The 25,706-nt window shown below is 44.1% G+C and overlaps 1 protein-coding gene across 1 annotated transcript in view; it reads left to right on the forward strand.

Annotated features, from left to right (window-relative positions):
* Nucleotides 1-12,202, forward strand: part of LIPC (lipase C, hepatic type) — a 35,058-nt gene extending 22,856 nt beyond the window's left edge. Inside the window, exons 7-9 of the mRNA XM_075532310.1 lie at nucleotides 2,790-2,907; nucleotides 7,622-7,840; nucleotides 12,088-12,202. Of these exons, the coding sequence (XP_075388425.1) occupies nucleotides 2,790-2,907; nucleotides 7,622-7,840; nucleotides 12,088-12,202 (452 nt within the window). The remainder of the gene's footprint in view (nucleotides 1-2,789; nucleotides 2,908-7,621; nucleotides 7,841-12,087) is intronic.
* The last annotated feature ends 13,504 nt before the right edge of the window (nucleotides 12,203-25,706 follow it).

Raw genomic sequence — 25,706 nt, forward strand, 5'->3', positions numbered from 1 at the left:
CAGATAAAGACATGCATCACAGGTAGGGGTTGCACTATAGGTTATACAGCAATGAGAGGGGGGTGATCTAGGGGTATACACACAATAGGAAGAGGAGGGATTTGGGGTATGCATGTGACAAGAAGGGCGGACACTAGATTCAGGATGGCAGCCTAACTTTGGATGTCACTGAATTATTTGACCTGTTCTCTGGATCTCCATAGAAACCATTATCAGTAGGGTGCAAACCCCACTTACAGGGACCAGACTAATGGTCACAACCCTTTTGGGAGAAGTAGCCCATTGTCCTTCACAGCATGGAGTGGGCCCACCACAGGTAGTTGTCTGGCAACTGACTGCCTTTAGGGAGGGTGTCTCTAAGCATCTGACCTCCCACCATGTGCTGGCAGAAAGCCTCTAATGTTTGGCGTGTCTTTGAAGGAGACAAAGCTGGGAAAGTCTCTTATAATCCCACACTTAGAGAATAGGGTGACAGCAACAGAAGTCTGTGCAGCATTGGCCATTTGGAATGAGATGGGGTTGTGTTTATAAGAGCTCACAGACCGTTGGTGGAACAAGGCGGGCTGAGCCCTGGACCAGCTAGGAACCTTAGCAGTAGGTTCGGGGAGGTGAATAGCAAAGACTCCGCTATACTTGACCTTGAGCAAATGACTATGTCTCTCTGAGCCCGTTTTCTTATCCATGAAACTCATAAGAGCCACAATGCCCACCACACAAGTTGTTCCAAAACTCACTGCCATCGAGTCAATAATGACTCAGAGTGACCCTATAGGGCATGGTAGTATTGCCCTTGTGGGGTTCTGAGACTGTAATTCTTTTTTTTTCTTTCAATTAATCATTTTATTGGAGGGCTCTTACAGATCTTATAACAATCCATCATTCAATTGTGTTGAGCACACTTGTACATATGTTGCCATCAACATTTCCAAAACATTTTCTTCCTACTTGAACCCTTGGTATCAGCTCCTCTTCTTCCCCTTCCCTCCCCCAACTTCCCGCCCTTGTGAATCCTTGGACAATTATATATTGTTGTTGTTATTTTATGTCTTACACTGTCCATTGTCTCCCTTCACCCTCATTTCTGTTAGTCACCCCCCCTGGGGGGGTGCGGGGAAGACTGTAATTCTTTACAGGAGTAGAAAACCTTGTCTTTCTCCGGAGGAGCTGGTGGTTTTGAGCTGCTGACCTTGTGGTTAGCAGGTTGATTTGTAAGCCGCTGCACCTCCAGGACTCCTTAGAATGGAACAAAATGACGCTATGCAGTATGACGGGTTCACATGGTGCCTGCCTGGTTTGGGGAATGGGGGGAAGCAATTTGCTTTTATCAATTAAGCATAGAATGTATTTAGGTAAAGAAAAATAAGATGGACTATACTCTTCTAATCAACCCAGCAGAAGGACATTCTGGACATTTGATAAGACAGAACATTTTAGACGCAAGTCCCAAAGCTAAAATTATCTTATTTCCTCTGGGAAATGTGCTTGTTGAATTCTCCAGAGTTACTTCTCAAGATCTGCCCCCAGAATGCAAAGGCGTGGTCCCTAGAGCACAGAGGCAGACCCCACTCAGACTCGGCCACCTCCGATAGGGGCAACAGAGTGTAGCAGTCAGTTGCTTCCGTCAGCGCTACCAATGGCGTGCTTCCAACAGCAACAACCTGGAGTCAGGCCAGACTTCAAAGATTAAGGACACTGACTCACACACTGCCAGGTCTGTCCAGGACTGCACATGCAAGCCCAAGATCCTCAGGGCCACCCTCACTTCTGACCAGCCAGCACCCCTCCCCCTACCCCGTGGGGTTTAGTGGTTGGCTACAGTGACTCACAGCTCTCAGGATGATTGTAGGGAAAGAAAACAAAGCTGAGCACAGGGAGGGAAGCCGAGGGAGGGGTCTGGGTGAAACTTTATGTCCTGAGGCCTTTGTCACCCTTGCTGAGTGTTTTATTGAGGCTTCCTGGTTTGGGCTGGATGCCTTAAATGTGCTTAGATACAACCTCCAGCCAAGACCACATGGCTCGAAGCTCCAAACTGCTACTCAGGCGACTATGTCCATCTCCATCCTTCTTCCTTTTGTCAGCATGAGCTCTAGAAGGGTCCACCAGGGACCGTAAAGGCTCTCCAAGAACTCAGGAAATTCCCAAGATTTGGAAGCTACCTCCAAGGGACTTGGGGCAAAGGTCACTCCGATTATTTACTGTACAGGGATCTAAAAGTACGATATCCTTTGACTCACAAAAAGGGATCATTGCCAGACATATGATATGCTCCTGCAGGCTTTTTATCTAAATTCCCGAGAATGCCACCTAGGCTGGATGAGCCCTTCTCTTCTGCCTTCTTTTGTTAAATAACACTTTTAAAAGTCTCCCTTCCGTCGAGTCTGTTCTGGCTCGCAGCAACCCTATAGCACAGGGTGGCCCTGCCTCTGTGGGGTTCTAAGACTGGAACTCTTTGTGGGAATACAAAGACTGGTCTGTCTCCCTGGGAGCATCTGTTCCTTTCAAATGGCTGACCTCGCAGGTAGCAACCGCTCAGGTAGCCCGCTACATCACGTGCTCTTATTATATTTTAAGTACAATCTAACTCCTCTTTAGACATTTAGAAAATACAAAGAAACAAAGAGAAGAACATAAAAAGAAACATTCAGAATCCTACCTCCCAGAAAAAGAAAGGCAAGTTAACATGTTAGTATCTATCCATGTACATTTTTCCCCCGCTTCGTTTCCAAATGGTATGCGTATTAGAATTTTAATTACAATTTCTGCTTAATTGTCCCTCTCTCTTTCTCTAGTTTATCATTACCAACTCAAGATTCAATTCATCAACCAAATTGAGAAACCGGTAGAACCCACATTGACTTTGTCACTATTTGGAACAAAGAACACGCCGCAAATTCCCATCATCACCCTGTGAGTATGAGCCGCTCAGAGCCTCTGTCAGTGGCGACGACATGCTTGTCCCCCCCTCTCCCCCCGCTCCCGGGTCTAGCAGGCCTTCAGACTTTTAGACACAAATGACTTCTCAACCCGTACATCTGCCCACACTGTGTAACCCCTCCTCAGGACCACCCTAATTCTACTTTCTGTTAGCATGGCGTGTGTGTGTGTGTGTGTGTGTGTGTGTGTGTGTGTGTGTGTGTGTGTGTGATGAGCCTGGTGCAACATGGGCTGAGCAGAGGGTAACCAGGGGTGGCCAGTCAAGGAGAATCTCACCCAGCTCTTTCTTGAAGAGCAATTCAAACAATGATTTATTTACCCTAAAACAAACCGCTCACTCTGACCCTACCTTTGGTGTCTCTGTTTCCCAAAAACGAACTCAATTCTTTGAGCGCAATACCGATGGCAAAAATGGTCTTACCAGTTTATCTAGACCACTGTTTGACTCAAAGGCCTTTTGAGAAATCAGTTCTTCTTCAAGGTTCAAGGACACCACTGGCCTGGATGGTCACCCCAACGCTATGAGCCCCAGGAATTCAGATTTCAGGAGAATCAGAATGGTTTCTCAGCATAGCATTTTATTCTTAATCTGGTAGCACTGGCAGCCCCTCCCGTCTATCCTGCATCCCTCTCTTAGCTTCCTGGCACTTTTGTAACAGAAATACCCCCAAGTGGATGACATCAGCAAGTGGCAATTTATTTCCTCCCATTTAGGAGGCCAGATTCAGGTGCCAATGACCAGGGAAGGTCACTCTGGAGGGTATGGGCAAAAGCCGTGTCCAGGTTTCTATAGCCCTCATGCTCCTGTGTCTCTTGGTACTCTCCATGTGGCAGGTACCTTCCCCCCACTTGTGCTTGCTCTGCTGTGTCTAGAAGTCCTGGTAGCAGAGTGGTTACATGTGGGGCTGAGATCTACAAGATCACCAGTTCGAAGCCACCAGACTTTCTTCAAGAGAAAGCAGGAATTCTCTACTCCCGTAGAGTATTGTCTCAAAGACTCACAGGGGCCGCTCTACCGTCTCCGTTAGGGTCACTATGAGTTGGCATCAACTCAACAGCAATGTGTTTTGAATGTGCTGCATCTGCTCTGCTCTTTTTATATTTCCAAAAGGGATCACATCTACAAGGATAGCGGCTAAGAGTCCAACACACGTTTTCAGGGGACACGGTTCAATCCTGAATATGGACTGATTCGGTCATTCCACAAGATGCGCTGGCCTGATTTGGTCATTCCACAAGATGCGCTGGGTGCTCCATACCAAGATAGCAGGGCCCTGGCCTTCGCTTGTTTCTCTAGATCAGTGGTTCTCAACCTGTGGGTCGCAACCCCTTTGGGGGTCGAACGACCCTGTCACAGGGGTCGCCCAATTCATAACAGTAGCAAAATAACAGTGATGAAGTAGTAGCAATGAAAATAACTATGGTTGGTGTCACCACCAAATAAGGGATTGTATTAAAGGGTCAAGGCATTAGGAAGGTTGAGAACCATTGATCTAGACCATTGTTGGGAGGAGCTGGGGCTCTTCGCCTTCTGCAGAAAGGAAGGGGATATGCTGAGCAAAGGACCCACTGTCATCAGCTCATCCAGAATCCAGTGTTACCTCCACACCAAAGAACCAGACTGCCTGCCATCCAGGCAATACAGACTCATAGCAACCCTGGAGGACAGGGCAGCCTGTGCCTGGGAGTCGCCAAGATTGTTCATTTTTTACGGGAGTAGAAAGCCACATCTTGGTACTGTGGGGCCACTGGCGGTTTCAAGATGCCAACCTGGCAGATCACAGCCCAACTCATAACCATGACACCACCAGGGCTCCAGTGTGACCTCTCCGCTCCCCCAAATCCCACTCCCAGGGGACGGTTCTAAATCACGGCAAAGGCCTCCAGCAGCTCTGTCGGTGTTGGGGTGTTTGCGTGTCTTGTGAGCACAGCTGGCTAGTGAATAAAGCTGATAGTTATACTTGAGTCTGCATTAAATGTTTGCTCCAAATCAGTGTAAGTTTTCATGGACGGTTTTCTATGACTTCTCTGCTTTGCTGTTTTAATGGAAATTTTTATTTCTGTGGAAGCAAAAATCTTCCTGGGGGGCAGGCAAGGAGCATGATGTGATTTTACTAGATTAATCAAACCCGCAGAGAACGCAGATGCCCGAAAAACATTACCCGTCTCTCTTTCTGACTTATTTAGCTAAAAGTAAAGAAGAAATAACCTGAGCTAAACAAAGTTAACTAGATTCATTATGGCAGGACTTCTCAGAACCTTGTAAACACCGTATATACTCGAATATAAGCCGACCCGAGCATAAGCCGAGGTACCTAATTATTACCTGGGAAACCAGAAAAACTGATTGACTCGAGTATAAGCCTAGGGTGGAAAATGCAGAAGCTATTGGTGAGTTTCAATAATCAAGACAAATGAAAATAAAATGACTAAAAATTGAGACATCAGTGGGGTAATGTATTTAAATATTTATTTGAAATAAATCAAAGGACAACAAGTCATTTAACATTAGTAAACCAGCACAGTCAGTGGAAAATAGGTTCAACAAAAACAATAAGGTATCAACAATGATACCTTAAGAGTACTATTCCCTGAGCTCAATCAGCAACCAAGCTAAAATATAAAGAGTTAAAATCCTTCAAAACTGGATTCCTCATCATCATCCGTATCCCATTGCAGAGTTTCAGCTGGTGTGAGGTCATCATAGACGCTGCCCTCACTGAGATCACCGTCTTCACCATCACTGCTGTCATTTTCATACAAAGCACAGTCTTCACTGCCATCCATAGCATTACTAATACTACATTTCTGGAAGGCACGTCGCACCATGTCTTCTGGAATGTCTTCCCATGCATCTCGAACCCACTTTGCTATTAACTCTGTCAGGCTTCATGAGATTTCTTCCTTTTGTTAGTCGGGCTTGACCAGATGACATCATTCATGCCACATCCTTCACACATGGTCTTTAAAAGGCTTATTCAAAGATACATCCAGAGACTGCAGTATGATGTAAGCCCACCTGGAATGACAGCTGAAGTAACCTTACTAGATTTTGTCAATTTTTTTTATGTCATCTGATAGGTGGGCTCTGAACATATCCCAAACAAGTAACGATGGCTTTTTTTTTTTTAAAGGCAGCTCCTGGTCGTCGGTTCCAAATTTCTTCCAGCCATTTTTTTGTTCCATCTTCATCCATCCAGCTTTTAACATGCACGCACAGTAATTCTTGGTGGGAAATTGGTCTTTTTAGGCAAAGTTTTTCTTTTAAAAATGACAGGATGCATCTTAGTTCCATTAGCCAAACATGATAGAACAACTGTAAAGTGGTTGTTGTTTTTTTTTCATTTTCTGTGGTCTTGAGGAAAATGTTTTTTTCTCCTAAACTTGCCACAGTTCTGTTGCTTGGAAGATCAAAAGTCATGGCAGTTTCATCCATACTCCCAATATCTGCCAGGTCATAATTATAAATCCTTCTTTGTTTTATAATAAATGGCTGGAATGACATAATTTTTCTTCAAGGTCTTGTGGCAATTTCTGGGAAATCTTTGTTCTTTGTCCCAAACATAGTAGGCCAAACCTATTCATGAAGTGGGTACACCATCCTGCTGATGCAGCAAACTTTTCAATGCCTCGTGCTTTATATTTGTCATCCTTAGCCATATGCGGATTCCCATGCATGTCACACAGAAACCATTTTGACGACACTCCATAACCCATTTATGCAATTTACTCTCTAGAGCCCCATAAAAAGACGTTAAATCACGACGAGTTTTTTTAGCTTTTGGAATCTGTTCCAAGTCAGCCTTCATTTTCCGCCACTCCCTCACTTGCTTTTCGTCAACACAGAATTCCCTACTTGCAATACTGTTATTGCTCTCTTCTGCTCTTGACACAACCTCCATTTTGAAACCAACCTCATATGAACGGCGTTTTTGTTTTGGTTCAAGAGTATCAATTTCTAATAGGATAAAAAAACAAAACTTTGAAAAAGAACTTTCATGGTAATGCCCCCACCCCCCACGACGTGTGAGCGGGGAGGAGTGGGGGAGTCCGCACGAGTGGGGGATGCAGATGTGAATTAACACAGAGACCAGAGGGGAGAGACAGAGCGCAGCCACAGAGACATCCTTACCAGTTCAGCTGCCGGCGTAAGTGAATCACTATGGGTGCTTTTGCAAATTGGAGCCGTCCACATCATAGGACGGCTCTGGTTGGTTAGATGTGAGTAAACAAACATTCAAAGCCCTGCAGTGTCAGCGGGGCTTTGAATGAAGAGCAGAGAAATGGAATCACCCGCGAGATAACAGACGCTCTTCCCGTTACCTCGAGGGGGTGAGGGGTCCAGTGAGATGTTACACCTAGGAGTACCACTAACCCGTGTATAATCCGAACCCCAGTTTTTCAGCACATTTTTTGTGCTGAAAAACTCGGCTTATACACGAATATATATGGTCGACTAACACATGAAACAGGATGGTTTTTTTTTAATCCTTTTCATCTGGACATCCATTTTTCCTTGGCACCCCTATTGTTACCTCTGTTTCGCTTGAACACCGGGTTGAGGAAAACGGCAAATAAGTCCACCCCCTCTAGCTCAGACAAATGCTGACCTGCCCTGGCTGTGCCTCCGTGTTGCTTTGCTATTACAAGTAAACTGACTACGTCTGGTTTCCTTTGTATCTTCAAGGGGCGAAGGAATTACTAGTAATAAGACCTACTCCTTTCTGATCACGTTGGACTTTGATATTGGCGAGCTGACCATGATCAAGCTCAAGTGGGAAAGCAGTGCCGTATGGTTGAACGTCTGGAATACCATGCAGACCATCATCCCATGGGGCACAAAAACCAGCTACTCAGGGCTCCTCCTGAAGACCATCAAAGTCAAAGCAGGAGAAACCCAGCAAAGGTGACTATTGACTCAACCCCCTACTAACAGATCTTCCATGCTTACGTATGCCAGGCATCCTCACAATCTAAGACTTGATTATCATCTGTATTGGTCATTGTGAAGTGGTTGTTATTATGCCCAGGTGATAGAGTGCAGATGCTCAAAGATGAAGGAATCCTCCCAAATTTACCTGGCTTTAGATGGAAGGACTAGGATTTGAACCCAGGGCTGCTGGTTTCCAGGCTTGTCTCTTCCCATGGCCAGTGGCTACTGCCCCCAGAGATTAAGAACCACTTTGTCAGCCCAGGGCCTCACAAACATTACCAGGTGAAATCGGGCTGCTCTGAGGACTTCACTAGGAGGGACAAGCACCTGGATGTGACATCTTCTTTTCAGTGTTTACCCAGAGAAATCTTTTCAACAGGTCACGATATCAAGGTGTCAACTGACCCTTCTCTGTGATGGTGCCATTTAAATCTTAGATTGTGTAAGAGCCACTGAGAAGCGTATGCCATGGGCAGCATTCTCAGACCCACTGACAGAGCTTCTGCATCAGTGCACCCTATCAGAGAACCTGGCAATGAACATGTTTCACTGGGGCCCCAAGAAATTCTGATGTGGATCAGTGAATCCCCAGGCGCCATTGCTCTTGAGTTCACTCTGACTCGTGATGGCCCTGTGCACATGTGTCAGAACGGTGCTCCATGGGGTCTTCGACAGTTGATCTTTCAGAAGTAGATCCCAAGCCTTTTCGAAAAATTTCCAACCCTTTTGTGAGTAGCCAAGTGCATTAATGATCTGGATCACTTTGAGACCAGTCGGCTGTAGGCTGCACTTGAGGAACCCTGCTGTGTGTACGTGAACCTCTCTCCTGGTCTCAAAGGTCCCAGGCAAGTAGAGACTGGGATCTGGGGTGCAAGGGGTGGTGAAGGGGGAATAAAGAAAAGAATGGTGTTGCAGCAGTTCCTACGGGTTTCTCAGCAGAACCACAGGATGCCATGTTTGTCTACAGTTCCACACCTCTCTGAGAAAAGAGGAGCCTACCCTTCCTCAAACTCTTTCCTAGCTCCTCCCCTGTATCCAGGAGACTGGAACATCCTCTCGCACTTCCTCTGTTGGGAAGTCCATTTCTCCCGTTGGTTTGCCCTCCATGGAAAAGGGAAACGGGAGCCTCTAACCTCCAATTCCACTGTAAGGAGACAGCCTGGGGGCTAACTGACAGCTGCTGAATCCCTTGGTAGGACAATGTTCTCTCCCCGGGACGCTCATTGCTGGCACTTATGAAGAACCTGCTGTGTCGCCTGCCCACAGACGTCTCCCCGGGATCACTGTGGGGGAAGGCAATGACTCTCTCCTCTGGCACACTTAGCCATTCTGGCTCCGTGGAAGGGTGCTGCTTCTCAGCACCACCTCCCCCAGAGTTTCCTTAGTGGGAGAACAGCGCCTCTGTGCTGGAGGCCCTTCACCACGACTGTGTTCTGCGAGTTCCCTTCTCCATGGGTGCCAGCCCACACAGTGCCGAAGACGAGGGAAAGGAGGGACTGGCACTGATGGAGTTCTTTCTGCACAGCAGGCTTGGGGCTGGGTCCCTATACACATCCATTGCATTTGATCTGAGGCTCATGGACATGGCAAATAACTGTCCGAAGCCAGAGCTGACTGAGGTTGACATTGCTCACGGGTGGCCCACCCATCAAACTTCCCACAGAGGTCCTTCTTGCTCCCATTAATGGTGGTGGTGCTAAAGGCTCTTCCAATGCCTAGCAGCCCGTGAGAGCACATAGCCAGGCCCTCATAGGGTTTCCTGGGCGACAGCAATGGGCTCCAGCATAAGACCCATTATGAGGATGGCGTGGGACCACATAATATTTCGTCCTGTGGTCCATCGAATCGCCAGGTGTCAGAACTGACCCGACAGCGCCTAACACCACCACCAACCATCTTTACAGGAGGAGAACACCAGGGTTCCCCCCTAACAATCCCACCAGACGGATTTCAACTGCCAGCCTTTCCCTTAGCAGTTGAAGCACTTCACCTCTGAGCCACCAAGGCTCCATCCACTCATCTTGACCCCCACCCCAATAATCTGGTGTTTCTTACTCTCATCGGTTAGAGTTGCAGGACTAGACATTAACACATATGCCCACAAAACCCTTCTTAGGGTTTTCCAGACCAAAACCCCAACTCTCTGTCGATTCTGACTCAGAGCAACCCTCTCTGCAGGACAGGATAGAGCTGCCCCTGTAGGTTTCCCAGACTGTAACTCTTTACGGGAGTAGAAAGCCCATCTTTCTCCAGGGGATCCACTGGTGATTTTGAACTGCCAAACTTGCGGTTAGCGTGTGACCACTATGCCACTGGGCTCCTTCTTAGGGTTTGGGGACACACTATTGTTTAAGCAATAAGAACTGAGATGCTGCTCTATGACCACACAAGACGCAGTCCCATTGGGGAATGCCAGACAAATGGATGCTGTGCCTCTTGGTATAAAGAAACTCCAGAACCTAAGAAGGAAAATCAAGGGCATCAATTTTGCTAATGGGGCGCGCCATCCCAGTGCATCTTGAAATTTAATGTGCCCATGAACCACCCGGGCATGATGTTAAAATTCAGGACCTGCTTCAGGAGGTCTAGGGGGTAGGAGGGTGATCTGCATTTCCAACAAGGTCCAAGTGATGCTGATGCTGCTACTCTGTGGACCACTCTTTTGCTGGTCAGCCCTGAAGTTCAGAAGGAAATCTGAGGAGAAGAGCAGTCCAGGGGGGTCCGTGAGGCTGTGGGAAGGTTGGTGGGGCTCCCAGGGAGCTCAGCACAGCTCAGTCAGTTCTGAACTCAAATGTGGACGTCACTGCTGACCATCGGAGGATCTCTGGCAATCACGCCACCTCTCTGAGACTCAGTTTCTCCAGCCAAAAGTAAGCATGAGGCTACCAGTGTTTTGATATCTTCTAGAAACAAAAAAAACCCGAAGACAGGATACAAACATTAAACCCAATACTTAAACAACAACAAAAACAACCTCTGAAATTGTGGATTGGGTGGAAGTTTACATTTCAGATCATTAATTTTGTACTCTACTGTGTAGGCTACTTATCAATATCACACACACACACAGACACACACACACACACATACACACCCATACACACAACCTTGCAGAATCTCTAGAAGGCTTTGGACTTCGTGTTCTTTTTACACACACGCACACACACACACACACACACACACACACACACTCCTTCCCTTACCCAGCCCTCCCCTCTGATTGCTAGTCTCTCTCTGGTGGATGACTGTCCTGTGTTTCACCCAAAATGACACCTGTGCACCCTTCTTGCCCTCCCCACCCCCACCCCACCCCAACCTAGGTTACCTCCAGAATCTGTTTCCTTTCCTAGGAAAATCAGCTAACTACAGCATTTGTTGTTTTTTTTAAGGCTAAGTGATGCAGTCGGGTGGGATTTAATGTGGAGTGGCTTCCTTTCCCCCAAAGGGACCAAGCCAGGATGAGCAGGGTCTGGTGTGAGGGTGGAGAGAAGGGCAAACCTGTTGATCCTACAGCAGGACATAAAAGGTGATCGGCTAACACACCATGAAAAGATGCCCAAGTTCGGCAGTGTTCACATCCACCTGTTCTTGGTAAGAATTTTGTCATTTAGTAAATAAAGGCTTGCCCTGAGAAGCAAGAAAAGAAGAACAAAGACAGACAGCAGAATTCTCTGCGACTTTTTGTTTTCTTTTAAACACATCCAATTGGAAGTAGAAACATAGGATAGCATCTTGAGACTAGTCAGAGTCTAGCAGTTGGTCTCCAAGAGAGACTCAACTCCTAGCGGGTTTTCCCTGTGGCCTGTGTCTGCACCCATAAAGAGATGCACCGAGAGCCAGGTGCATGCTGGCAGAGATGCCCGGAGCATGCGCAAAGAAGGAAAGCTGGGGGTTTCCGCCTGCTTTTGAGGAACCGAGAGCGTGTGCCCCGGAGTCCTGGCAGTGTCCTGAAAGAAACCACAGTTTCCGTGTCCCCTTCCTACGGAATTGAGACCGCCCCAGCTCAAAGCCCCAGGACGCCTAAGATGCATGCTTTCACTGCCTTGGGTTTTTGCTTTTCTCTGAAGTTATGAGAATATTTGCGAACATGAGCAGCTAATTAAAGAAACGGCATTGCATGCCTTACTTTAAATTGAGTAAATATTTGACAAAAGATGAAACACTCCAACGAGCTGCACCGAAAACTTAATGCCTCGCTTGCTTTGTGTTTTTCTATTCAGAATGACATTTTGCTCAGAAAACAAGGAATACCTGCAACTCCGCCCAGCCCAGGAGGAAATTTTTGTAAGATGTGAATTAAACTCTACAAAATGGAATGAACAACCAGATGGATAAATGAATCTGACTCCTAATCAAGGGAGGTTGGGCCTGGGCAAGGGGAGAGGGGTGGGGAACAAAGCCCCAGATCAAAGTTGTCTAAATAATTTTGCGTTAAGTTTAAATAAAGTTTGAAAGTTAAAGAAGTGTGTTTCACTATTGTAAACTGTGTTTTTTTTAAAAAAAAAAAAAAAACAACAATATTATGCAACTCTTTTCAAATGCCAGTATAGCGGAGAAGTTCTCTGTGTTGCCTCTGGTTGAATGGTAATGCATGCTAATCAGTACAGATGTAAGAGGCATTTCAGATCCGTTGTTGTAATTTAAACTGTCTTTTACAATTAAGTCAAATGCCCTGCATTTCCGAGCTGGTTAACACTGAGCACTTTTTCGGCGCCATGCTGGAGGAGTACGTCACTGCATCACTAGCCCTTCAGTCAAGGGAAATCACAATGAACATCCCCGGTGTGCCCAAACACAGTTTAAGCCAACACACCTCACCCAAACGAGAAAGATCTTAATGCAACTAATCGCTACCATCATACAAATCAGAGTTAAACAGCTGAAGCAAACAGACCTAGACGCACAATTCTACCCAGACTACGGATGGTAACTCTAAAAGCCAGATGGTGGTCATCTGCATGCGCATATGACCAGTTACATATGTACATTTTCCCTCTTGTACTGATGCTGGCAATCCCAGCTCGTAGAGAACCCGGGCTTTCTCAAAGAGATAACCAATCCCAATTTGTCCAATCAATGAACGAGTGGTGCTTTGACCAACAGGTTTCCCTCACAGATCACAGGAAGAAAGCTGATATTAGATAGGATCATCACTTACATCGGTGTCGCGTGGAAGTTAGGGGGGAGGGCCTGACAGTCACGCAGGCTCCACACTCTTCACAATTCACATGCTCTCACCAGCGTGTGGGACACCAGGCCCTATGGAAACAAACGTCCCCAAGAGATTCCTGTCTCTGACTGACTCAACGCAAGATTATCTTGTGTGATTCATTTCATTTCCCTTAGAAACTAAAGGGCCTCTGGGAGAGAGACACCTGCTGGGTCATTCTTTCAAAGTTCTGAATGTGCATGCCACCTGCAAAAGGATCCGGCCCCCTTTGGGGTTCAGTGTGTGTGAATGAGTGTGTGTGTGTATGTGTGTGTGTGTAGATGGATACATGTTAAATGAAAATACTTTACATTGTGTCTAAAATACTAAGGTTTACAATAAAACCCTGTTTACAGTGGGTCAGCATGTCTTAGCATTAGCTATCCAGAAATAATTTGGCAACTACTTTGCTAAAAGACCACACAGGAACACGCCTTGCTGTATATCCTAGAGAATAGGTGCACATGGGTACCAGGATACATGTAAGAGGGTGTTTATGTAAGAGGATGGCCTTGCATGTATTGCCTTCGTTTCCTATGGGATAGTGTCCCCAGTGGAATGTTATACTGCAGTGAAAAAGAGGCCAAAGCTACAGACACAAGCACAGGGCTGGGGTGGGGGTGGGACAGGATGGTGCCCAGTGTAAAATTTGAGGGGGCTCGTGCACTTGCACAAGGACACACCAAGCAAAGCATAAAGTGTGCAAGACTAAACTGTGTTGCTCAAGATGGAGAGGAAGGTGGTGAAACCAGAAAGAGGAGCCCTGGGTCGCAGGGGTTAAGCACCACTGCTAACAAAAAGTTCTAGTTGAATCCACTGGCCATTCTGTGGGGCAAAGATGTGGCAAAACAATGAAACCGTTCCCACAGAAGCGAGCTGCCTGGAGGAGGAGCCAGGGCGGCCCAGGCTTCCCAGAGCCAGCACTGCTCTGCTCTGCTCTGCGCGGTGGTTACACAGTGCTCACATTTATAACCGTTCTTTCAATTGTCTGTCTAAAGCAGGCGTCCTCAAACTAAGGCCCGCGGGCCACATGCAGCCCGCCGAGGACATTTATCCAACCCGCCGGGTGTTTTTGCCCCATTTTGGTTTTTTGCTTCAAAATAAGATATGTAGAGTATGCATAGGAATTTGGTCATAGTTTTTTAATTTTTTTAAACTATAGTCTGGCCCTCCAACGGGTCTGAGGGACAGTGAACTGGCCCCCTGTTTAAAAAGTTTGAGGACCCCTGGTCTATAGTCATGCTCTTTGGGATATGAAAGTCACCTTCCAATGTAGGAGAAAAACTAAAACATTTTTCTAAGGTCGTGTCCACAAACTTCACTATAAATATCATTTCACAGGAAATGTAACTAGGAGCTATTTCATCTTCGGTAAGAAACCTTGAAGTGACACAGTATATCACCACACTTGGAGCAGAAAATCCAATGAGCCACCAACACGACAAACAATCCATTGGAGCATGCGCAACTCCCGCGGCACGCGTCCGTATCTGGTTGCCAATTCTGTTGCCAGGAGATTATGTTCACTTGGGAAACACGAGTACATCGGCATCACGTTGTCTTTAGTATATTTCCTCAGCAAAGTCAAGTAGGGAACCTGAATAATGCAGCCACATCTGTTCATTGCAAATGCAAAGTGCATGATGATACACACCTCTCTCCAAAGACTGCATTCGAGCCCACTCAGGAGAGCTCACGCTGACAGCGTGCCTTCCAGGCAAGAGATGTCTGTGCGTTTATGGAGTGGGGATGAGACCACCGCTGGGCTCTTGGAGGTAGGTGATATGGAAGAGAGGGAAACCAGCGCTCATCCAACATGGACATGACAGGCTCTCCCACACAGCCAAGCTAACTGTTCGCCGTGGCCACCTTGAGTAACGCTGGGCTGGTCACAATTTCAGTGTGCAAGCTTTGACTGCAGTTACAGTGCTGGGAGTGGCAGAGTGAGGAGCAAGGCTGCCTGGTGCAATGCTGGCTCTTCCGCAGAGTCTGGCTTAAAGGAGCGTCCGATGGTTGGGAAGTCACACAAGCAAGAAGACTACAGAAAGCCAAGACTGGGTCCTAAAAATTCCCATCCACCTGCTAACCTCATGGTCTACTGCTTCCTCTCAAATCCCAAACACCTGTACACAGCTAGGAGTCCCAACACACTTCCTTCCTTCCTTCCTTCCTTCCTTCCTTCCTTCCTTCCTTCCTTCCTTCCTTCCTTCCTTCCTTCCTTCCTTCCTTCCTTCCTTTCCATTTCTGTCTTTGCTTGCACCTCTCTCTCTTCGTCCTCTCTCCTCCAGAATTCCCTTCTCCCTGTATAACTGCATTTCACTCATCAATCCAAAACCGGAACCAATCCCATTGCCATCGAGTTGATTCTGACTCAGGACAGCCTTGTAAGATTTGTATGGCGCTCCTGCGGGTCGAGTAGAATGGCCCCACGGGGTTTCCCAAACTGTCATCTTTGAGGAAGCGGGCTGCCACATCTCTCTCCCAGACTTGCACATGAGTTCAGACCACTGACCTTTCAGGTAGCAGCCAAGCGTTGAACCACTGCGCCACTGGGCCCAGTCTTTTTCACTGGTGCCTACCTGCTCCCCTCTCTTCAGGAGGCCTTCCGTCATGTGCACCATGACCTCTGCTCACTAACAGTCGCCGTCGACTTAAGATTGATGCCCAGAGTTGCACAGTCGCAGGGGAACTGTGCGCCTGGGACAGAAGCAGGGCCCCATCGGCATCTTTAGGGGGCACCATTGGGTGAGTGGTGTCAGCCCACACTTTGAGGAGGAGCCCAGGGTTAACCTGGGCACCGCAGGCTCACATCCTTGCCAGGATCCTGCTGTGCTGCCTCCTGCTGCTGCTTTCCCTTGACGGGACGTGTCTGGGGCTCACGTTTGTGTCATTTTAATTTTCTCATTTTAAAGATGTGCTACAAAAGCGAGGGGGGAAAGCAGCCCGTGAAATAAAACAAAAGCGTATAAAGAGAAAGCTAACCACCTCGCTTCAGCCCCCTCCGCCCGGCCCCATGAACTGGGATGGAGAACGTTAAGTGCCCGGTTAATAGTTGTCCTTCCAGGTAGCAAGCATCAAGGAACAAAAAATCATATCATTGAAAATGTGGTGAGTGCAGAGTAGAGACTCAAAGCCCATTGGCGGCCAACCAGACACCCCTTACTGAAGGGTTGTGGGGAAGAGATGAACCAGTCAGGGTACAGGGAAGCAACGATGAAACATATAACTTTCCTCTAGTTCTTAAATGTTTCCTTCCCCCGACTATCATGATCCCAATTCTACCTTACACATCTGGCTAGACCAGAGGATGTACATTGGTACACATAGCAACTGGAAACACAGGGAATCCAGGACAGATGACTCTTGCAGGACCAGTGGTGAGAGTGGCGATGCCTGGAGGGTGGAGAGAATGTGGGATAGAAAGGGGGAACTGGTTACAAGAATTTACGTATAGCCTCCTTCCTGGGGGAGGGACAGCAGAGAAGAAGGCGGGGGAGACATTGGACAGTGTAATATATGTCAAAATAATAATAATTTATGAATTATGAAGGGTTCATGAGGTAGGGGACAGTGGGGAGGGAGGGGGGAAATGAGCAGCAGATATTAAGGGTTCAAGTAGAAGGCAAATGTTTTGGGAATGATGATGGCAACAAATGTACATATGTTCTTGACACAATGGATGTATGTATCAATTGTGATAAGAATTGTATGAGCCCCCAATAAAATGATTACATAAAAATAAATAAAAATAGTTGTTCTTCAACTATCTACAAGCGCCTGTGCTTTGTACATAGTCGGGGGTGGGTGTTGAACAGAGCTGGAGTATTTCAATTATTTCAATTACTCTAGGACTTGCTTTAATGTTTCCGTTTCCTTTTTTTATCTTCCTTTGGTTATTATTATGTCATGAGTATCTCTCTTCATTCCAGAGATACAGATCTCTTTTCTAATTTCTTTATGCATACAAACTGAGTCTGTTTATATAAATAGGAGTATATCATATGCATTATAGAGTGTAATGCAATCTTTCCCCCTAATCTTTTTGTGCTTTTTTGTCTTTGTTTTCATTTTAATAAATCTTTTATTGGGTCTGTGTTAGTCTGGGTACTTTAGAGAAACAAATCCACAGAAACTCATGTATAAGAGAGTCTTATATGTAGGTTAAGTATGCATCAAGAACACATCCCAACCCAGTGCTTTCCAAACCCACAAGTCCAACATTAACCCATTAACCCTTATGTCCAACACCAATCCACAAAGTTCTCCTCCATCTCACAAAGCAAACATAACGATGCCGACTACAGGAGGAAAGCCGAGTCAGTGAGTATGTAAGCACCTCAGCGCTGGCAGGGGTCTCCACATGGTGGCTCCAGCACCCAGGGCTGCATTAGGGTAGGTCCATGTGCCTTCTCCTTGGGGATGTCTCACAGGAAGTGAGCCTTGCCAGCTGAAGCAGGGAACTGTTAAGGCAGCTGCACCCTGGTGCGACCATCACAAAGCAAGAGACCAGAGAACTAGAAAGGCAAGGCTCACTGAGCCATTTATCCCTCTGCCCTTCAATTAACCCCACATGTGTTTATTGGTCAGGTTGGCACAATAAACTAACTCAGGGCTCTTACAGCTCTTATCACAATCCATACATCAATTGTATCAAGCCTATTTGTACATATGTTGCTATCATCATTTCCAAAACATTTTCTTTCTACGTGAGTCCTTGGTATCAGCTCTTTTTTTCTCCTCCCTCCCTGATCCTCCCACCCTTGTGAACCCTTGATAACTTAGAAATTATTTTTATTTTCATATTTTACACCATCCACTGTCTCTCCTCACCCACGTTTCTATTGTTCGTCCCTCTGAGGTGTTTATCTGTCCTGGATTCTTTGTGTATAGAGCTCTTATCTATACCAGTGTGCATGCTCTGGTCTAGCCACATTTGTAGATAAAACTGGGGTCATGATAGTGAGGGATGGGTGGAGCACTAAAGAACTAGAGGAATGTTGGTGCGATACTGTACCCTGGCTGGCTTGTCCCTTCCTTGTGACCCTTCTTTAATGGATGTCCAATTATCTAGAGATGGGTTAATTGTCTACACATGGGCTTTGGGTCTCCACTCCGCCCCCCCTTGCTGGAATCCAAATGGTTATTTGCTTTGGGTCTTCTGATGCCTGATACCTGATCCCATCAACACCTTGTGATCACACAAGTTGGTTTGCTTCTTGCATGTGGGCTTTGTTGCTTTCCTGCTAGGTGGCCACTTATTTAACTTGTCAAGCCTTTAATACCCCAAATGCTATATCTTTTGATAGCTGCGCACCTTCAACTTTCTTCACCACACTTGCTTATGCACCTGCTTTGTCTTCAGCGATCGTGTTGGGAAGTGAGCATCACAGAATGCCAGGTTATTAGAACACAGTGTTCTTGCATTGAGGGAGTACTTGGGTGGAGGTCCAATGTACATCTGCTACCTTAATACTTAACCTATATGTAAGTAGACTTATATCCCTATCTTTATATATTAATAGTATTTACTTATGTACATGCCTATGTTTATACTTCTATAAATGGCTTTTGCCTCCTAGTTCTTTCCTCTATTTCCTTTTACTTTCCTCCTGTTCCACTATCATGTTTGACCTTCATTTGGCTCCCTGTACTTCCTCTCGGCTACATTGCACTTGATCAAACCCCACAAGACATTCTATGTCCTCCTCGCCATCGATTTTAGGTCTCTTGTTGTTCCCTTGGCCCTGGGTTCCCCTAATGTTCTTGTCCAGATCAGCACTCTTACACACACACATCCACACACAAACCATGTGAACAATTTGGGGTGCAACTGAAATTTTCCGATGGTTATATTGTTGTTGTTGCTGCTGCTAATGCTGTGTGGTGCCATCAACTGGATTGTCACTCAGAGTGAGAGCCCGTGTGCCAGAGCAGACTGCGCCACAGGGCCTCCTAGACTGTGATCCTTACAGAAGCAGATCCTGGCTCCGCTGGGTGGATTTGAATGGAAAATGTCTCAGGTAGCAGCTAAGCACCTCACCATTGAGCCACCAGAACTCCTCGATAGCTTAGAAGCAAACATTACTCTCAAGTAGGGAAAAATTGTCATTGTTATACCAAAAATGTAATTATATCATACTTTGTCCTTAGCAAGTCGATTTTCTGACTCAACACCTCCTGAAATCTTTCTAGATCAACGGTGTCATTTTTAATAGCTGTATAATCACCTCCATTGTGCAGCTGTCTTACTTGACCCAGTGTCCTACTGACGCGTCTTTACTCTGCATCTAGCTCGTAACCCCTCTGAAAGTTGCTGCATTGCACCTCCTTGGACACATATCCTTACATCTATACATTATACTTGTGTACAGTATTACAGGAAATATTTCTGCAGGTGAAAACTTTTTGAACTTTACTTGCCATATTGCTCCCTCAAACACATGGCAATTCCACCAGCAATGTCTGAGTGCCAGCTCTTTCCATGCAGAAATATTTATGGACAATTTCCTTTTTTACCAGTCTGAGAAGTGTAAGTAATGACCTCATTGTAACTTCACAAATTTCTACCTACTATTGAATTTGAGAATCTTTACTGTGAATTAATTGCTCATGTTCTAAATAAAAGCAATTTAACCATGAAAAAGAAAATGTTCTAAAGCTGGGTGTGGTAATGATTGTATAATTCTTTTTGATATGATTAAACTATTGAATTGTATGAAATGAGAATTATGTGCCAATAAAACAAAAAGAATGTACAAAAATTGCTCATGTCCTATTTTGTTAGAATGTCTTTGTCTTGTCCATTTGTAAAAACATATTTTAATGAAATATACTTAACCCTTTCACTCTCACTTTGCAAATATTTTTCTAAATCTATTCCTTTGTTGATCAATTATACACATATATCATTTGCTACACAGTTTTCTTTCTTTTTAGGTACAATAAATAACATTTTTATATAATTTACAGATTTCCTATTTTGGTTAAATCCTCATCCTTGAATTATAAATTGCACAAATTGAAGTTTGAGTTTATTTACTGTTTTTGTTTTTTGCTTATTTTTGCCCCTGAAAAACTTTAATCCACCTGAAATTTATTTTCATATTTTGTATCAGATAAAAGATGAACTGTTTTTCTCCAACATGGATAAACAGTAGAGCCAATTCACTCACTCACTGCCACCAGATTGATTCTGACTCATTGTGATCCGGTAGGATGCCGTAGAACTGCCCCTGCGGGTTTCTGAGACTACAACTCTGTACAGGAAGAGAAAGCCTCATCTTTCTCCCACAGAGCACCTGGTGAATTTGAAGTGCTGATCTTTTGGTTATTAACCCAAAGCTTAGTCCACTGAGCTAAGGGTTCCTTCTTGTTTGCTTACAGAGGCTTTATCATAAGTTCACATAAGGTAAATCCTCTTCAGTTTCCTTTTTAAACCCCACTCCAGAGTCTGTGTACACACACACACACACACACACATCATCATCAAGTCTTTATGGACTTTTAGGTAACTTTATCCAATTTTCCCCAAATCGTGTTGGGATTCTAATTAGAAATCTCTCTCTCTCTCTCTCTCTCTCTCTCTCTCTCTCTCTCTCTCTCTCTCTCTCTCACACACACACACACACACACACACACACACACACACTACAAAAAGGAGTATGAGAAGGGTTGACCTTTCTATGACAGGAAGTCTTCTTGTCCAGGAACACTGAATATTTCCCATTTTGTGCAGATCTGATTTAATGTCCTTCAGTAATATTTTATAGTTATGTGAGATTTTTTTTCACTTTTGTCATCATTTCAAATAGAATATTTTATTCTATTCCATTTCACGGGAATTCTTACTAGATTTAGGTTTTCATTATTCTGTATTTGTCCCATTTTTGAAATTATCTTAATTTTTTTCTTTTTTATTTACTGGAATCTCATAGTGTGCAATCACGTTGTCCTCAGAAAGCTAATATATACTGCTTATTTTGTTTTTCCCTTTTACCCTATGGGTTTGCCCGAAGCGCCAAGAGAAAGTTGACTAATGATACCAATCATCGTCACCAAGTCTTATTCCTGATTTTAATGAAAAGTTTTAGTATGATCCCAACCCGAACATTCTCTGAGCTTTGGCAAGTGAGCTTTATTATATTTAATTGGTTTTCCTCTGTTAGTATTTTAATTGGTATTTTTATTAGAAATAGCTGCTGACTTTTAGGAAAAGCTTTAGCAATGCATGTTTTTTCTCTCCTTTATTCATCAGATAAATTATATATTGATATAATTATTGATTCTGACTCACATTTGTATCTTTTTAGGAAGCCACCTTTAGCTGCAATGTATATGTGTGTAGATATATACACATAAATATACATATAAATATAAATATGCACATAAATGCATCTACATATAAACATTGCTGGGCTTTACTTGTCGAAGTGCTATTTGGAATGTTGCTTTTATTTTGATAAGTGAAACTGGTCCGCATTCCCTTCGTTTGTTGCTCTCCTTGGCATGGATTGATATGCTATCATTTCTTCCTATGGTCTTGGATAGTTTGAATAACGCTTGATGATATTCTTATTTTCTTAATGTAAGAAAAATTCAGATGTGAGACTATCTGGGCTTTGTGCTTTTACATATAATATTCTGGTCATTTCAGCTTTTTGTTTGTTTGGGGCATCACATGTATTAACATTAGGTTTTGTAACCTCTTCCCAGGCAACAAAGGTACAGGGTACATGTGATCCTAATAATGAATAAATGAAGGCATGAAAGCAAGAAGGAAAAAAAATAAACTCTGAATATTTAGTAATTCCTGAGGTAACCGAAGCAGATGCAGACACTTAGCATGGAAAATCAGACTAGGCCACAGGAATGCTAAGCAGGGCCCTCTGCAACATTAAATTTATGTATATTCCGCAAGATTAAAGACAGGGAGAAGTAGCCTAATAGACTGTAAATAGTTGTGCTGTTAAGAAAATCCGTGGGAAATTGATCATATTCTTCCCAATACCTGAAGACACGCTTCTTAAGATTACATGTAACTGCTCACCCTTTATCTTTGTGTTTCTGAGTTCTTTCAAGTCCTCATAGGGGAGGGGGTTTGGTGGGTTCATTAGTGACAAGATTAGAGATCACCGACCAGGCCCCACGTATTTGTTTCCTCTTTATACGCTGAAATTATGTAAAAATGCTTCTTTATTGCTACTTTCATTATTAGCAGTGTCATATGATGTCAAGTGGGATAAAATATACCAAATAACCTACCTATATCAAGAAAGGTAAAGGATCTTGTATAATTTAAATGAGTTTAGAAAAAAATAAAGTATGTATAAGGACAAGTGTAAAGGCTAGTAATAAGGTACTCATCATGCTTGATGGTTCTAAATATATTGTCTCTCATGTTTTTAATAACATATATTGAAAAAACAAGAATATAATTATGTTATGGGGTCACATAAAATAAAGATACAGTTAGTAATAACAATAGCGAAAGTAGAGCAGGAATGGTATAAACATTCTTGTATGTTGAAGTGAAGTTGTTACTAACTTCCCTTGGAATGTTTAACTACAAATTCTTAAATGTAATATTCATGGTAACCACAAAGAAAAATATGTATATATTTTAAACAGACGCAAAGGGAAAAGAGAGGGAAACCGAAAAGATTGAAGACAATACACCAACAAAACCAAAGCAAGCAATACCAAAGGACAAAGTAGGTTTTCTATTTTTGTTTTTAATTATTTTATTAGGGGTTCGTACAACTCTTATCACAATCCATACATACATCAATCGTGTAAAGCACATTTGTACATTCGTTGCCATCATGATTCTCAAAACGTCCACTCTCCACCTAAGCCCCTGGCATCAGCTCCTCATTTTCCCTCCCTCCCTCCCCACTCCCCCCTCCCTCATGAACCCTTGATAACTTATAAATTATTATTTTGTCATATCTTGCCCTGTCCGTCTCTCTTCACCCACTTTTCTGTTGCCTGTCCCCCGGGGAGGAGGTCATATGTATATCCTTGTATTCAATTCCCTCTTCTTTTTTTTTTAAACGTTTTATTAGGGGCTCTTACAACTCTTTTCACAATCCATACATACATCAATTGTGTAAAGCACATCTGTACATTCTTTGCCCTCATCATTCTCAAAGCATTTGCTCTCCCCTTAAGCCCTTTGCATCAGGTCCTCTTTTTTTCCCTCCATCCCCTCTCTCCCCTCCCTCATGAGCCCTTGATAATTTACAAACTGTTATTTTGTCATATCTTTCCCTGTCCGACATCTCCCTTCCCCCCTTTTTCTGTTGTCCATCCACCAGGGAGGAGGTCACATGTACATCCCTGTAATCAGTTCCCTCTTTCCAACCCACCCTCCCTCTACCCTCCCAGCATCGCCCCTCACACCCCTGGTCCTGAAGGGATCATCCATCCTGGATTCCCTGTGTTTCCAGTTCCTGTCTGTACCAGTGTACATCCTCTGGTCTAGCCAGATTTGTAAGGTAGAATTGGGATCATGATAGTGGGAGTGAGGAAGCATTTAGGAACTAGAGGAAAGTTGCATTTTTCATTGTTGCTACGTGGGACCCTGACTGGCTCATCTCCTCCCCAAGACCCTTCTGTAAGGGGATGTCCAGTGGCCGACAAATGGGCTTTGGGTCTCCACTCCACACTCCCCCCCTCATTCACTATGGTAAGATTTTTTTGTTCTGATGATGCCTGATACCTGATCCCTTCAACATCTTGTGATTGCACAGGCTGGTGTGCTTCTTCCATGTGGGTTTTGTTGCTTCTGAGCTAGATGGCCGCTTGTTTAAGATAAACAAATAACAAAAGAGAAGGAGTAAGTCATTTCTTATCAGGAATTACAGAAAACAGAAGTAAAACAAATGCTCCAGTCAAAAGGCAAGGAGTGGCATAATGGACCTTTTCTTAATGAACTATTTGCAAGAGACACACCTTTAACCTAAGGACGCAGATAGGTTGTAAATAAAAGAATGAAGAAACATAGTTCACAGAAATAATAACCAAAAATGGGCTAAGGTGATAATATCATACAAAATAATCTTTCAAACAAACTCTATAGAAAAGATCAAAATGGAAGTTATATAAGGATAAAAGTGTCAATAACATTTAACAATCATAAAAATATATAAAACGTATATGCCCAACATCAGGACACCTCAAAATAATAAAGCAAACCCTGATAGAATTGAAGGAAGAAATAATACTACAATAATAGTTGGAGTCTTCAGTATACTAGTTTCACTACTGAACCAAAAATCTAGAAAGATGAACCAGGAAACAGAGGACACTCCCCCAAATCAAACTCACTGCCACTGAATCGTGGCCGACCCAGAGCAACCCCATAGGACAGGATAGGCTGCCTCTGTGAGTATCCTAGACTGTAACTGGTTTTAGGAGTAGAAAGCCCAGCCTTTTTCCTGAAGAGCTGAGCTGCTGGTGGTTTCAAACTGCCCACCTTGTGAAGAAGACATACTTAAATCTTACCTCAGTACAAGAAGGTTTGTTCTAATAATGTGCCACTGTGTGATACTCATCTTCCCTACACGAACACTGAAGACAAAATGGGTGCATAAGCAAATGTAGAAAAGAAAGCTGATGGTGCCCGGCTATCGAAAGATTAGTGTCTAGAGTTTTAATGGCTTGAAGTTAAACAAGAGGCCATCTAGCGGGAAGCAACAAAGCCCACAAAGAAGAAGCACACCAGCGTGTGTGATCATGAGGTATCAATGGGGCTAGGTATCAGAAGTTCAAAAACAAGCAATAAAATTGACGTGAAGGAGCTTGGAAAAAGTGGAGACCCAAAACCAACCTGTAAGATAATCAGACAGTCCAGAAGGGCCAAATGGAAGGGATGATAAATCTAGGGAGCAGCATAGCACTGATAAAACACATAACTATCTCTAGTTCTTTAATATTTTCCCCAATACCATTATGGTCTTTGTTTTACCTCATTAATCTTGTTACACCTGTCTATGTTCATTTGTATAATTAAGAGTGTTCCGTGCATGAAAGCCAAGATAGATAACCCTTCAGAAACAGTAAAAGGAGTAATGATTCTCTGAGGGTACAGGAAGAGGGTAGGGCAGGAGGGCGGGGGAACAAATAGAAGAATTGCAGAGGAATGGATACATGTGGATGGTGTAAGATACAGAAAATAATAATAATAATAATAAAGGATTCCTGGGGGGTAGGGTGGGGATTGAGGGGATAAAGGAGAGCTGATTTCAAAGAGCTCAAGACGAAAGAAAATGTTTTGAAAATGATGGTGGTAGCAATTGTAAAATCATGCTTGATCTAACTGAATTATAGATTGTTACAATAGCTGTAAGAGCTCCCAATAAAACGAATGAATAATAAAGAAAGAAAGATGTCCCCCTACAGCTGTGCCCGGAGTCTAAACTTCCAGTCTGTTGAACTGTGAAAAAATAAATATCGCTTCCTTGCAGCCAATATAAATATAAGTTCATTAAACATAGACATGTAAACTACAGTAAGTTATTGCTGTAAGACCTATTCTCTCCTAGGCTGCAAAAAATTAGTGAAATTGAGAGAGAATAATAGTGCATAAGCAAGGCCCCTCATACCTGAGGGGTCTGCGTCCATAGATTC

Source organism: Tenrec ecaudatus, chromosome 14 (assembly GCF_050624435.1).
Source record: "Tenrec ecaudatus isolate mTenEca1 chromosome 14, mTenEca1.hap1, whole genome shotgun sequence".
Taxonomy (NCBI): Eukaryota; Metazoa; Chordata; class Mammalia; order Afrosoricida; family Tenrecidae; genus Tenrec; species Tenrec ecaudatus.